Source organism: Megascapheus bottae, chromosome 11 (assembly GCF_031878675.1).
Source record: "Megascapheus bottae isolate mThoBot1 chromosome 11, mThoBot2.hap1, whole genome shotgun sequence".
Classification (NCBI taxonomy): domain Eukaryota; kingdom Metazoa; phylum Chordata; class Mammalia; order Rodentia; family Geomyidae; genus Megascapheus; species Megascapheus bottae.
Genome location: NC_143519.1, coordinates 56,995,868 through 57,012,014, shown reverse-complemented (window position 1 = coordinate 57,012,014; position 16,147 = coordinate 56,995,868). Strand labels below are relative to the sequence as shown.

The 16,147-nt window shown below is 37.0% G+C and overlaps 1 protein-coding gene across 4 annotated transcripts in view; it reads left to right on the top strand.

Moving 5' to 3' along the window:
* The window catches only part of Pan3 (poly(A) specific ribonuclease subunit PAN3), a 135,624-nt gene that overhangs the window by 23,288 nt on the left and 96,189 nt on the right, over positions 1-16,147 (top strand). For 2 of the 4 annotated variants that reach the window (XM_090342333.1, XM_090342336.1), the window contains one exon: positions 9,731-9,892. The exons of the other annotated variants lie outside the window; for them this stretch is intronic. In XM_090342333.1, coding sequence (XP_090198459.1) covers positions 9,731-9,892 — 162 coding nt within the window. The remainder of the gene's footprint in view (positions 1-9,730; positions 9,893-16,147) is intronic. 4 annotated transcript variants of the gene reach the window in all.

Here is a 16,147-nt window from a genome sequence, read left to right as displayed (position 1 = left end):
CCAACTTTAGGTAATCTGAGTATCCTAAGTGAAGAAAATATAGCTCAGGGCCTTTGTTATCTTTAGTTTTTTGTTGTTGTTGTCCTGGAATTGATGCTTGAACTCAGGTCCTTACTTTGCTGTACCATTTGAGTCATGGCTTCCGTTCCGTCTTGTTAACATTAGGGACCTGGTGACGTAAAATGTAGAATGTGAAAAACAGTACAAAAGTGTCGATAGCTATTTATTTCTAACTTTTGTTAGATGTGTGAGGAAGTTATATTAAAGTCTGGTATGGTAAGAAGACAGTATGCAAGAGACCAGTGCTAGTTCCAGTCTATGAATTAAGTATTGTGAGTAAATGTTTAGAAACTTGTTATACAAATTTGGTAATACTGTGATATCCATCCAGACATGGCAATTTGTTTAATTTTTTATGATATAAAAATGTAAAAGTGATGTTTTATTTTGCTGTTTCAGAAGCATTATTGGTTTTCCTTCCATTTTCCACATTACAAATGCCTGATTATAGGCATAATTTTAAAATGAATCTTAACTGTTTTTGACTATAAGAAATGATGGTAGAACAATTTGAATTCTAGCTTTATAATCTGTGGAAGAATTAAGTCTTCCAAGACACTAGAAGCAACTGAGTTTTGTTGAAAATGAGAGCTAATATACTAGAGATTAATTAATACATGAGGAAAAATTTATTAGGGCAAGGGCAGTGAAAATTTCAACACTGGTATGAAAGGATAGAGGCTGGAACTCCTGCTCAGATGAGTGAAAGGACTGTTACAAAGAGATTTGAGTTGCAGGATTATAAATGTGATCTAGACAAGCAAAATTTTGAGTTTAAGAACTTCTCTGGGAACTAAACCCAACAAAGATAGATGTTCAATGAAAGTTAATGATTTTGGCCAAGTCTGTGTATAGATCAGCTACACATCTGATTGGTTTAAATCCTTGAGAAGTCTTCATTTTTTGTGCCTGGTGTTCTTGCCTTCTGTTGAGCTAATGACCTACTTTATCTTTATCTTTTTTTTAATTCACGTAGTCATATTCTTATTCTGTTTGCTACTTCACCTAAAGCAAAACCACCACCAACAAAAACCCCAAAACCAACTACCAAAGCTATTTACAGTTTTTTGATTGGCCCTTCCTCAGAATGAGAAAGTGTGGCCAGTTCATATGGTGTGGTGAGCCCATTTGTATCTTCTTTTGCCCATTTCTAAACATTTCTGTATCTGTTGATTCAAAGATTACTGGAGACAAATACTTTATATTTTCTGAAAGTTTAACATTGAGTTTTATTTTTAAAACATTCTCCTCTAAGATTTTAAAAAGGTGACTTTTAGTTTTGTTCTGGTGGGGAGGGGGATAAAGCTTAAACTCAGAGATATAAATGGTAGAATTGTGGAGTCCTAAGTTGCTAGGCAGGGGAACACCCAGGCACGATTCCTACTTATAGTGGTTCAGATCCTTTTACTTCAAAAAGCAAACATTAAGAATAGTACTAACCCAGTAGATTTAGGTAATAGTTAAGATTTTAAATTTTGGAGTTAGATACAAGGCAGTTAGATTTGAATCTCCATTTCTTCACTGGTTATTTTTGTGTCTTTAAACTGTAAACCATTTGTTTCTTTCTTTTCAAAATGAAAAAAAAAATCCATATTTGTATCTTTGCTTTGAGGAATGTGGGATGTATTGCTTGGCACAGAAGGCCCAGTAAATGGTAACTGTTAATGGTACATAATGTTGGCTAGTCATTTTCAAGTCTTGATTGGAAATAAGCTATTACTAAGTAAATAGCTCTTTTTACTCACTTGGGATTAGCCAGTCTGAGAAGTAGGGCTGTGGATGGTAAGAGGATGTCCCTTGAGGTGTTGTCCCTTGAGGTGCTCAAGTCCTTCATTTCCTAAGCATTCTATTTTTTTCCTCGCTATAACAGGGAAGATCAAACTTGATTTTATTTGTATTGTATGGTTTGTGGTCTCCATTATAGTTAATATAGAAAACTTAAATATTCTGTTAAAAATCAAATGTCTTGCTGGGTGCAGTGGCTCACACCTGTAATCCTAGCTATTCTGGAGGCTGATATCTGAGGATTGTGGTTCAAAGCCAGCCCAGGGGGCAGCGCTCAGGCCCAGAGTTCAAGCCCCATGACCCTCCCCCCCCCCAAAAAAAGAAAGGTTTCATCTTTTGTTATTTAATCGTTCCAACAAGACTTTTAGGATTGGAAGATTTAAAAACTTAGGTAATTTACCTAGAGTAAAATGGCAATATTAATTTATATTTCATATGAAAGGAAAAAAATCTCTTAGGGCAGTATGAGGAGAGTACAGTGACGATTAGGTGAAGAAGTATGGGAGAGTGGAGAGAGGCTATGGGTGATAACTGAGAAGATGAAGCACTTTTCTTTGTTTTTATGGCTAGTTTTCTAGTAATGTTACTTGAGTGTTAATTTCTAACGGGAAGAGTACAACTGTAATAGTAGTTTTTCAGAACATAGCAAAAATCTATATTCTTAATCACAAGATTCTGATTTTTCTGCACTGTTAAAAAAACCAGGATATAATTATCTTTTATATATTTGTACTTTTGTAGATGAAGTTTTTTTGTTGGGATCACTAGTGCTTTTGATCTTTTGTGTTTAATTGGCTATTGCTGTTTGTTCTTTACATCTTTTGTATTGGACTGTCCTTTTTAAAAAATTGTTTTAAGTGCCCTTTGTAAATTAGAGATGAAAACTTCTGCAGTTAGATTTTTACATTCTCCCCTTCATTTTGTATTTTGGTCTTTCACAAGTAATTTATGCTACCAGTTTTGAATTGTGATGCAAATTCAGATTGTCTTGTATTAAGTGCTTTAAAAAGGAATAAAATATTAACCATATTTCTGTGAAAATAACATAATAATCCCCAATTTGATTAGTTAGTAATTTTGAATGGAGATGTCATTTTCATTTAGTGGATTTGACTACACTTAATAGTAATTAACTTCCCTTAAAAATGTTTTTTTTTTTTTTACTTTGGCAGATTTAAATATTTTCCTCTTATTCTTAGTTATAAACCTTTTCCTTAGTTATAAATCTCTTATTAAAATAAGTGCCAATACAAGTAGCCGTTCATTGAAATTTAAATGTATGATCATTACTGTAGGAAAAAACATAGAAATATGAGTGAGTTAAGGGTTTTTCTCTTTTTGCTAGTCCAGGGGCTTGAACTAGGCCTAGGCACTATCCCAGGCTAGCATTCTACTGCTTGAATGCCATTTCTGGCTCTTTCTGCTTATGTAGTACTGAGGAATCAATTGAACTCAGGGCTTCATGCATGCGGACAAATACTCTACCACTAACCCTTGTTTCCAGTCCTCTTAGTTGTTTTAGTTGACTTTCTAGGATTGTGTTAGTATAAAGTTGTACTTTGGGAAGAACAGATGAAATTTTGTTATAGTAAATGAAGACTTCAACTGTGTACCATACTTTGTTTTTTAATTGGTACTTTTTAAGCTTTTTGCTTAATTAGATGGGGCCTAGGCTTTGTCTCTAGGCTTTTTTGCTCAAGACTAGTGCTCTTCCACTTACAGTTTACTAGCTCTTAATTGGAGATGAGTCTCATAGACTTTTCTGTGCAGGTTGGCTTCAAACTGCAGTCCTCAGATCTCAGCCTCCTGGAAACTAAGATTACAGGTGTGAGCTACCAGCATCCGGTGTGTGGTGCAGTGTGTGGTGAACATTTACTTTGTTGAAATAGATTCAAGTTCAGGATTGCAAGAGAATTCTGTCTTATTGATTAAAAAACAACAACAACAACAAAAAAACTCCAGAGAAGGTTTTGCTTTTTGTCAGTCCTGTACTGAATTCTGTCCTTGAGCTTTCCTCAGGGTTAGTGCTCTGCCACTTGATCCACAGCACCACTCCTCCCAGCCCCTTATATTTAATTTAATTTAATTGATTTATTTTGTCAGTTGTGGAGCTTGGAACTCTGGGCCTGGGGGGCTGTGCCTGACCTCTTCAGCTCAAGGCTGCTGCCCTACCTCTTGAGCCACAGTGCCACTTCTGATTTTCTAGTGGTTAGTTAGAGATAAGAGTCTTACAGTCTTTAGTGTCTGGGCTGGCTTTGAACGTGATCCTCAGATCTCAGCTTCCTGAGAAGCTAGGATTGCAGTCATGAGCCACTGCCCCTGGCTAGAAGTTTCTGTTTTTAAAGGTGTGTGTGGTTATAGTTTTTTTTGTTGTTTTTGTTGTTGTTACTGTTTTTGCCAGTTTTGGGCTTAAGTTCCAGGGCCTAAGCCACTGTCGTTGGGCTTTCTCAAGGCTAGAGCCCTACCATTTGAGCCACAATACCACTTTCAGCTTTTTCTGTGTGTGTGGTACCAAAGAATCAAACCTGGGTCTTTGTGCATGACAGGCAAACACTCTACCACTAGGCTAAACTCCTGGCTCTGGTTATAAAAATTTTGACTTTACCATATTTAAACATGAACTGATCCCTTGTGCAATATATAGGACTGTTACCACAATCATCCCTTGGTTTTTCTACCTTGGGTGATTTTTGAGTTGGTTTTTATATAATAATACTACTAATAATAGCATAGTAAAACTATGGTACAAATCTTGGACCTACTATGCTGATTAGTTTCCTTATACTCTACTATGGTTGATCTATTTACAAAATGTAATAACTGGTATTATGAACTACTTACTGGTGGTTCATCTGTTTTTCTAGGAAGTTAACATGCCAGACATGTCAGCCTAAGTTTAAGGTGAATTTAGCCAACACCATGTTGTTTTACTTAAGTCTGTTAACAATCTTCAAATTTGTTCTTTCATCTTCAAAATGGGACAGGAGAAACTTTTATTTCTTTGAAATACATCTTCTAATTGTTGGTTTTCATGATTGAAAGCATGCCAATTAGATTTAAATGATTTGATTAATTTCAGGCTTAGCTAAAATAACACGATTGTAATGTTGCTGGGGTGACTAGCCTGATACTCTGTTGTACTTCCACTTTCTATATAGCTGGGATTATAGGCATTGGGTGCATGGCTATAGGATTAGGACCAGGTGTGCAAATACTTGCTTTTCACTTCAAGATTGAATTGAAGCCAAAGGAAATCTTTTGCATATAAGCCAAGTAGGTATTTTATATTGATGATTATTTTGGGTAAGGGACTGAAATATATTAAAACAATAACTTTCATTACAAGTGATGGCTTATTGTGGAAATAACTTTTTTTTTTTTTGGTGCCAGTCTTGGGGCTTGAACTCAGGGCCTCAGCACTGTCCTTGGGCTTTCTCAGGGCTAGAGCTCTACCATTTGAACCACAGCATCAGTTTCGGCTTTTTCTATGTATGTGGTACTGAGGAATCGAACCCTGGGCTTAGTACATGCTAGGCAGGCACTCATCACTAGGCCAAACTCCCTGCTGGAAATAACTTTATTGACTTAAAAACCTTTTACTGAATATTTTAATATTGTGAGCATTTTATTTTACCAAGTCTTGCACTTTGGTTCTACTCTAAAATAATGAGAAGTTATAGATGGGTTTTCAGTTTTTTAGAAGTTTATTTTGTCTTGCTAAGCAATAATATTCCAACTAGTTTTATGTTATTAATGGTACTAGGGTTTTAAACTTAAGGCTACTTGAACCATACTCAGTTTCTTTGCATTTTTAGTTATTTCAGAAAACTTCTAGTCTCCTGCTTCCCTGTAGCTTATGTTACAGGTATGAGTTGTAATGGTCAGCTTATCTATTGATAAGTGTGTCTGCTCATTTTTCCCACATACACACAAACATTTTGCTAGATGTGGTGGCTCACGCCTATAATCTTAGCTACTTGGAGGTTGAGAGCCATCTGGGCACTAAAGACTGTGAGACTTATCTGCAATTAACCACCACAAAATGGGAAGTGGCGCTGTGGCTCAAGGGGTAGGGCGGTAGTCTTGAGCTGAAGAGCTCAGGGACAGTGTGTGCCCAGGCCCAGAGTCCAAGCCCCACCACTGACCCCCCCCCCAAAAAAAAAAAGACTTTTGTAAATTGAGGTTTGTTGTGTGTGAGAAGGAGAGGAGAGTGCGTATGCATGTGCTGGCCCTGGGGCTTAAGCTCAGGACTTGTGCGCTGTTTCTGTCCTGTTACACTCAAAGGTAGTTGCCTACCCTTGAGCCATAACTTCACTTCTAGCATTTTGGTAGTTAGTTGGAGAATCTCATGGACTTTCTTGTTAGGGCTGGCTTGGAACCTTGATCCTCAGAGCTCAGCCTCCAGAGAAGCTAGATTTACAGGCGTGAGCCACCACCAGCACCCTGTTATGATATTTTTGACTGGTACTGATACTTTGGATGATTTCAGTATTACATAGGAGCTTTTATTTTTGCATTAGACTTTAATTTCTGGCTGTATACTGAAAAACACTTTGTAAAGGTATATGTTTGGAGATCTCTAAGAGGAAAGATGTTAGTTAGGCCTACGGTTGAGGGGAACAAACAGTAAATGAGTTCCTATTTGGAAAAGTAAGAAACATAATTATATAAAAAATGCTGTTAGGGAGATTATACATTGGATATGTTTAAAAAAAAACCCTTTCTGTACTTAATGTACATTTGTAAAGATTCATTGCATTTATTTACTGAGTGAAAAAGTGACTGCAGTTGGGCAGGCTGCTAATTTTGGGCAGGTTGTGATTTTAAACAAGTATTTGATGTGTTGTACTTTGATGTGTTGTACTTTTATGATAGGGTTGCACACAATATTTTCTATTTATTGCTAGTCCTGGGGAACTCAGGATCTGAGCACTGTCCTTGGGCTTTCTCAAGTCTAGAGCTCTACCACTTGAGCCACAGCACTACTTCCAGCTTTTTCCATGTATGTGGTACCAGAGAATGGAACTCAGGGCTTCATGAATGCTAGACAAGCTCTACCACTGGTCCATACTCCTGGCCCTATTTTCTTAAATATATATTTTCCCTGCATTGGGAACAGTTATATGTCAGAATCTTAGTTTTCTACCTGGATACAAAAATTTGTAAGTTTAATCTTGTACTCTATCCAAGGAGTTAACTAGCTAGAAACAACTTGATTTAAAATTTCTCAGAGTATGGTATAAATTATGAAGTATATGGTATAAATAATGAAGTATACATCTTTTCATCCACAGAAGTTTTCTGTAATCTCAGTGTAGAGGGCTGGCTACTGGATTGATCAGACATTGCATAAAAATTTAGCTATTTTATCTGTATAAAGCTCTTTTCTACTATTCTAATTATGTGTAGGTAGGCAATCTCATTGCTTCTCTTAATAGAAGCTTACTTGTTTTTGTTCACCTTAAAGACAGTATTTCACAAGTCATTTGTGAATAGGAGAATCTCATTTTTTAAAGAATAATTTCCATAAACATTATTTGCAAAGTTTTTGAAATTTACATTAAATCAGATTTTTTTTTATTATTTTGTGGGTCATGGGGCTTGAACTCAGCCTGGGCACTGTGTCTGAGCTCTTCAGCTCCAGGCTACTGTCTTACCCTTGAGTCAAGCCCCACTTCCCGTTTTCTGGAGGTTAATTGGAGATAAAGAGTCTCAGGTCCATTTGTGCCCGGGCTGGCTTTGAACCTTGATCCTCAGATCACAGCCTCCTGACTAGTTAGGATTACAGGTGTGAGCCACTGTGCCCGGCTTAATCAGATTTTTTTAAATTGATTCCTTTTATATTATATTCCCTTTATATATTTTGGTGTGTATTATATATGTGTACATACACAACACACATACACACATAATTTTGCTATCCTGGCTTGAACTCCAGGCCTGAACACTGTCCTTAGGCTTTCTCAAGGCTAGAGCTCTACCATTTGAGCCACAGAACCACTTCCAGCTTTTTTCTATGTATGTGGTACTGAAGAATCGAACCCAGATCTTCATGCATGCTAGACAAGCACTCTACCACTAGGCTAAACTCCCGGCCCCGAATTTTTGGTATTTTGAGATATGATCTGGCTGTGTATCCCAGGCTGATCTTGAAGTTGGGATCTTCTTGCCTCAGCTTTATGTGTGCTGGGATTATAGGCAAGAGCTACAATATCCACTTAACACCAGAAGCTTTAAGACATTTTCTAGCTATGGTGTATGTGTATGGTTTTAAAGAAATTTAATTTTAATTTAATTTTAATTTTGGGTAATTACACCTCATGACAGAATGGAGTAAACATAATTCTCTTTCACGTTTTAAAACATACCTTTTCAAGCATGTATCAGTTTATTCTCTGAAGGAGAAATCATTTCCCTTTATGATATAATTGAGTGCAAATTGATTGTAGAACCTGTCATCCAGTACTTCTCACATGTAAAGCTCTGCTAACTTGTTAAAATGTCTTACCTGCTACATTATATATTAGCTTAATGAATTAATGATTTTATTGGATAGTTCATTAGAAATTCAGATTACTGAGTTTTGAAAGGTCATTGAAATTTGTAGTATTTGTAGCTTGAAATTATTTACCTTAGATTGAATACACACTCAAGACATAGTGACTCTTGTACTCTGGCTTACTGAACAGAAGTAAAATGTTTCTTTTAATGTACAAAATTGTTCAAGAAGAATTGATTGTAACAATTTGAAACAGTGTGAATGACCATCATAGGAGAATTAATTTATTGTAGCATTGTATGCAGAATTTGGAAGAAAAAGAATGGTCCTTTGTTGTTTTCTAAGCTTCCATTCTGTTTCATTTCTGCACTGTCATCAGGAAGATGATAGGTTAGGGCTTTCCTGAGCTTCTTGGTTTATACTCAAAATCACAGGTTCTGGACACAAAGAACATTTCCTGAAGTTTCACAAAGAAAATCTCACAAGATAGAATGTTTTAGTGTGGATTTTAGTATGACAGGATAAAGCAAGAATGAAATGAGGAAAAAAGGCAGAAATATTCCTGCTCCCCACGCAGGAAATTGAAGTTTTGTAAGTGTGTGTATGCATGTATATATGCATGTATGTGTGTATGTATAATATGTAAGTATGTGCAAGTATGTGTGTGTGTGTGCGCACGTGTGCGTGCGCATGTGTGTACCTCGTCCAGGTGCTTTAACCTAGGGCCTGGACACTGTCCCTTAGCTTTTTTGCTCAAGGGTAGCACTGAGCCACTTTAGCCACAACTCTCTTTCCAGGTGGTTGGTTAGGAATAAGAGTCTCAGGGACTTCCCTGCCAGTGTAGGCTTTTGAAGGGACTCGGCCTTCTAGGCCACTGGGATTACAGGTGTGAATACTGGTACCTAGCAGTAGGACTTTTTATGTCATTGCTTAGGATCTGCAGCTAGCTTCCTTAAACCTGGGGGATGATTTTCATTAGGAAATAAAGTAGTAAGATGAATTGCTAACAAAGATAAAGAGCAGAATTTTAAAATTTGAATTGTATATTCTTGAAGCCATTTCTTCATTAATACAGTAAAAATAGGTAAGTTCCAGTGGGGGAGATAGTGGCAAGGTATTTACTTTGCTTAATTTTTTTTTTTCATTAAATAGCCACAAAATCAGGTTACAGTGTATCTGAAACAACGAACGCTTCACATTATCACTCATTCTGTTAGTACCATGTATTAGGAATGAGGGGTGGGATTTGGTGGGAGTGTTAGAATGTCTTAGATTTTCCTTGTTTCTTATCCCACCATTCCTGATATCGTCTGTACATGAGTTACTTTAGTTTAGATTAGTGTGGGGATGTAGGAGTGGCCTGGTCTCTTTCCTTCTTTTTCCTAGCCAAGGAAGTATCGCCTGGGGATGCTGGAGGAGAGGCTAGTTCCGATGGGATCAAAGGCACGGAAAGCAAAGAACCCTATTGGCTGCCTTGCTGACAGGTGTAAATCAGGAGTACCCATCAATATGGTTTGGTGGAACAGAGTCACAGAAAACAATTTACAGGTAAAAAATAATTTTATTAGACATTTTTTGAAAGTGAATATCTTGGCTGCTTTCTGTGTCTGTGTGGGGTGGTGGGTGTCAAAGAATTGCATGGCTCAGCTGGTAATAGGTAATTAGAAAAAATGACCTCATGGTAAGGTTAGTAACCCATTCACAAAGTGATTTTAGGTTATATTGAGGGATTTGAATTCAGGACTCCATCCTTAGCCTATTTATTTTTTAGTTATTTTCAAACAGGGTCTCTGTTTTTTGCATGGGGCTATCATGTTCTACTATGCCATGCTTTTTTGCTCAGATGGAATCTCACTAATTTTTTTGCCCTAGTTGACTTTGAACTTAAAGTTTTTCTAATTCCCATCTCCTGAGAAGTTGGGATTATGGTTGTGAGTGACTGTGTCCAGTCTAATTAAATGTTACTATGTTTAATAGAGTTTTGCCTTTTCCTTGCTTATTAGGAAAGTATATTTCTTCTTTCTTCTTCCTCCTCCTTTTTTTTTTTTTTTTTTTTTTTTTTTTTTTTTGCTAGTCCTGGGGCTTGAACTCAGGGCCTGGGCAATGTCTGTATGCCGCTTTGTACCGCTTGAGCCACAGGCCACTTAAGGCTTTTTCTGAGTAGTTTATTTTAGAGAAGAGTCTCACATACTTTCCTGCGTTGGCTGACTTCAAACTGCAATCCTCAGATCTCAGCCTGCTGAGTAGCTAGGATTACAGGTGTGAGCCACTGGTATCTAACTTTCATTCCTTTTACATTTCCCATATTCAATTTTGTTAATATTTGAGGACTCCCCCCTCCCTTTTTTTAAATTAGTGCTAGGGATCAAACATGGAAAGCATATCCAAGTTACTTACGGCACTGATACTCAAGCCATATTGTAAAATCTATTATAGAAAGTTTCATTATTCAGAATTTGAACATTGAAAAATTCTGTGTTGTGCTTTTGCACATTTTTAGTAGGGAATAAAAACCATATAAGGAAAATAGCTTCAGCAATGTTTTCATAGAGTTATTACAGATGTCAGTCTCTGACAATCTTAACAATGCTAAATAATGAAAATGACTTTTTGTAGGTCAGTGACTACCTAACATTTTGATGACCTATAACATAATTTTTATTCCATTTTAACTTGGTTATAATTATGACTTTTTAGTATTTGATAGTTATATAGTAGATAATTTTTATATAGTAGATAATTCTTTCAGAATTTCAACTTAGAGGTAGCAACATATTAACAAAGTTAATAACTTGGTTTTATATCTAACTTCAAAAGAAGTCCTTCAATATTTTATTTTCTTTAGTACTAATATGGTAGCAATGTTTGTGTTGCTTTGGATACAAGAGTAAAGATATTATTCCCGGAATATAACAAAATACAACATTTGTCCCTGTTGATTTTGGGAAAATAAGGGAACAGCATACTTCGTTTGAAAATTTTGGGTATATGAAATAAGAAAACAATATAGTTTTAACTAAATTTTTCTTTGAGATCAGTGGGAGAGATTTAATTGGATGATGATCAGTTTTCAAAAAGTCCAAAAATACATTGGTCCCAAGCTATTTAAAGTACCTGTGATGGAGCACTGTCTAGAGCAAAGGTATGGGCACTATTTTGACCTCCCTGCCCTTATTCTACTGATAGTTCTGATGTGCCTCCCCAAGTTAGAATAAGAATATACATTTGTTATGCTTTAGTTTTAATTAAAACAGCTAGTAGAATAATTTAATGTGTGAACAACTGAGCTGGTGTCATCGGAACCTGATTGACATTTTAAGTACTACTGCTAGTTTATATACTTAACTGCTAGTTCATACTTCAAATAGTTATTTTCTTTTAAGAACATTAGGAATGTTATCCCCATATTTACAGTGTTACAAGCTATAAAATTCCCCCATGGATTTGTCACATATTAAAGTATTGAAAAATACTCATTGAATCTCTCTTACTTTCTTGCTCTGGAGAGTAAAGGGTGTGCCAGTATTTTGTATGTCTTTTTTTCATGTATTTTTTATTGTAATTAATAGAAGGGTTACATTATATTCACCAGATAGAAGGTACATTACTTCACAAATATTGATACCCTTTCTCATGTCATGGTCCCCATTTCCCTCCTCCCTCCCCCCTGTGTATGTCTTTCTTTTGGTTGCAGTCTTATTGTAGAAGAAAATATAAATCAGTTTCATATCAATTGTATATAAATTAGTCTGATAGCAATTTTTGGTTTTGTTTGATACTTATCTTTTAATGCTATTTTAATTTTTTTTTTTTTTTTTTGCCAGTCCTGGGCTTGAGCTCAGGGCCTGAGCACTGTCCTTGGACTTTCTCAAGGCTAGAGCTCTACCACTTGAGCCTCAGCACCATTTCCGGCTTTTTCTTCTATGTATGTGGTACCGAGGAATCGAACCCAGGTCTTCGTGCATGCTAGGCAAGCACTCTACCACTAGGCCAAACACCCGGCCCCTATTTTAATTTTTGCCATAAAAAATTAAATGGATTTTTCAGTCAGATATACTAGTCTTTTTATTATTATTTTGTTCCATTTGTTTTCTTAGGTCAGCTAAAGGGAAGAAAAGAAACATTTATTTTCAAAATTAATAGCCTTTTTTGTTTTGTTTTGCAGTGGCCCTGGGGATTTAATTCAGGGCCTGGATGCTATCCCTGAGCTTTTGTGCTTAATACTAGCCCTCTTATCACTTGAGCCTCAACTCCAGTTCCCACTCTTTTTGTGGTTAATTGGAAGTAAGAGTCTCTTGCTTTTTCTTTTTTTTTTTTTTTTTTTGGTGGGTCTTGGGTCTTGAACTCGGCCTGGGTACTGTCCCTGAGCTCTTCAGCTCAAGGATACTGCGCTGTCCTTGAGCTAAGCCTCACTTTCCATTTTCTAGAGGTTGATTGGAGATAAGAGTCTCAGGTCCTTTTGTGCCAGGGCTGGCTTTTGAACCTTGATCCTCAGATCTCAGCCTCCTGAGTAGTTAGGATTACTGGCATGAACCACTGTCCCTGGCTTCTCATGGACTTTTCTACCTAGGCTGGCTTCAAACCTTGATTTTCAGATCTCTGCCTCCTATGTTGCTAGAATTATAGGCTTGAGCCACTGGTATCTGGCCAGCTGTGTTCTTAAATGGCAAATTTGTGTCAGATACCAGATTAAGCTTTCCCATATGGAGTCTTTTGGTCTTAATAGCTTATTGTCTTAAATGTTATTGCTTAATGAAGAAGCTTTTATTTAGAGAGCTAGGTTTGAAGAATAGAGGAGGAAAATTTTTTGAAGCTGTACTTGTCAGATGCAAAATCTCATTTCATGCTCTAATTGCAACACAAAGGACTAGAATTGGTTGAACTACATTAATGCTTTAACCAAATATTTGAAAGACTCCTTGTTTAGAGAATGAGAGTGCTTAACTAGATTTCTAGACATGAAATATATGTGATTTAGGCATAACTGTAATATTTAAAAGACAAGTGCTTTTTCCTTGTTGTATGTTCTTATTACAGTGACATTTTATTTCTTTCTAGACTTTAAATATTTTTTTACATTGATTTCTTAATCTTGGACTTTTCCCACTTCATTTTTATACATCTGAAAACCAAAACTAACCAGCCAGCAAAATATAAACAATAACCTATCAGTTTAGAGTGTTTGAAGGTTAGGAGGCAATACAATTATTCACGTTGCATTTATTTTCTTTTGTGGTGGAATATTATAGATGATTATAGTATCATGTTGTTAATCCCATCCTTTCATTTTATAGTAATCTTTTGATTTATTTTTTTTCAAAGAACCTATTATGATTCTCTATCCTATATACTGCACATGATATTTATAAAACTGGTGTATGTTTTCACTTAATCCATCTGTTCAATGTATATGAGTATCAGCGTAATATACATGAAACTAGAACTGGGAACCTTGAGAGAATGGTAGCATTGGGGTAGGTGGGGGAGAATGATGGGAGGGTGTGATAGATCAAAATGCACCATACATATAAATTCACATGTTGAATTGAAACTTCTTTTTTTTTTTGCCAGTCCTGGGCTTGAGCTCAGGGCCTGAGCACTGTCCTTGGACTTTCTCAAGGCTAGAGCTCCACCAATTGAGCCTCAGCACCACTTCCGGCTTTTTTTTCCTATGTATAATTATTGGAAGATAATAAAAATAATAAAAATAATCAAAATGAATGTATCTGTTTCTAACTGCTCCTATTAGAGAGCCAAAGAAATACTTTCTTTGATCTCTTGTAGCCTTACAGAAAAAGGTTTATTCTTTGTGTGGCTGCCTGAAATGTTGATAAAACTATCTTGTCTATGTGTATAATCCCCAAATGGGGGGATCCAACGAGTAATTCTTGTCTTTTTTTTTTTTTTTTTTTTTTTAATGTTGATGGGGCAATCCGAGGGCTCGAACTCAGGACCTAGACACTGAGTTTCTTTTGCTCATTGTTTAAGCCACAGCTCCACTTCTGGTCTTTTCTGAGTAGTTTATTGGAGATAAGAGTTGCACTGACTTTGCTACATGGGCTGGCTTCAAAATGCAGTCCTCAGATCTTAGTTTTCTGAGTAGCTTGGGTTATAGGCCTGAGCCATCAGAATTGAGCACCTCTTCCACTCTCCTCCCTCCATGCCCTCCCCCCCATTGTAGGTAGGTTTGCCTGCCCATTAATTGAAAGACAGTCATTTTATATTGTATTTGACAAATATGAAAATTATGCTTTAGAAAAGGGTAATGCTCGCCAGGTGTGGTGACTCACACCTGTAATCCTAGCTACTTTGGAGGCTGAGATCTGAGGATCACAGTTCAAAGTCAGACCAGGCACTGAAGTTTATGAGACTCTTCTCTCCAGGTAACTACCAGAAAACTGGAAGTGGCACTGTGGTTCAAGGGGTAGGGGTGGTAGTCTTGGGCTGAAGAGCTCAGGGACAGTGCCCAGGCCCAGAGTTCAAATCCCACAACCCAAATAAAAGTAATGCTGGTAGGTGGTAGAATTTAAGATTCTATTCAGTATATATTTAATTCTAAAGCCTGAGATTTTTCCTATTATATTGTCTGCCTTTAACCTCCTTATGTCTCTGTTTTACAGAAGTCTGCGGTATTTTTTTCCTTAGTTTTTATTTTTTTTTTTGCAACTACAGATACAGTTAGGCTTTTTTTTTTCTTTTTGCTGTGTTGGTACTGGGGTTGAATTTGGCTGTTTTACTCAAAGCTGGCACTCTTCCACTTGAACTCATATCTCCAGCTCCTCCTCCTCTTCCCCCTACTTTTCCTCCCCCTCCTCCCCTTGAATGGGGCTTGAACTCAGGGTCTGGGCACTGTCCTTGAGCTTCTTTTGCTCTAGGCTAGCGCTGTACCACTGAGCCATAGCACCTTTTCCAGTCTTTTCTGTTCATGTGGTAGTGTTGAATTGAACACAGGGTTTCATGCATGCTAGGCAAGCACTCTACCACTAAGTCACATTCCCAGCCTCCCAACTCCTTATTTTTAAGCTTTTCAATTGGAAATGGGCATCTCAATAAGTCATCTGCCCTGTCAGGCTTTGAACTGAGATTTTCAGATCTCAGCTTCTTGAGTAGTAGGATTACATGTGTGAGCCACCAGGGCAGGTTACATATACCACTTTTCCATAAAAGTCTATATTTTTTGTGAACTCTTCTTAGGATCTGTCCTTATCCTCCTTTCCAAGGCTGTCTCTTCTTATGTATCAGCATATCTGGCATACTATATATCTGACATACATTGGTTCTAATCATGTGGGATCTTTTACATTGCACATAATGATCTTGTTAATTCTCAAGACCCTTGTTATCCTTGCTGGAGTCTGAGAAAATCCACAGTTTCTCATTTTATTTTTCCGTGGGAGATGGCTCAAATGCTCATTTTCCTTCCTCAGACATCTGGAGGAAATTACATTTATGACTGATTCTGTAACACTTGTTTGATTTATTTGATTTTGTTTTGTGCGTGCGTGTGTGTTCACGCGTGTATGTGCACGTGTGTGTACGTGTGTGTGTCAGTTGTGAGGCTTGAATTCTGGGCCTGGGCAGTGTCCCTGAGCTCTTCAGCTCAAGGCTACAGTCCTACCCCTTGAGCCACAGTGCCACTTCAGTTTTCTGTTGGTTGATTGGAGGTAAGAGTCTCATGGACTTTAGTGCCTGGCTGGCTTTGAACGTGATCCTCAGATTTTAGTTAGGATTACAGGCGTGAGCCACCATTCCTGGCTTGTATTAATTTTTGACTTGTCTTTTTTCCTGCAGTGGATTGAGATA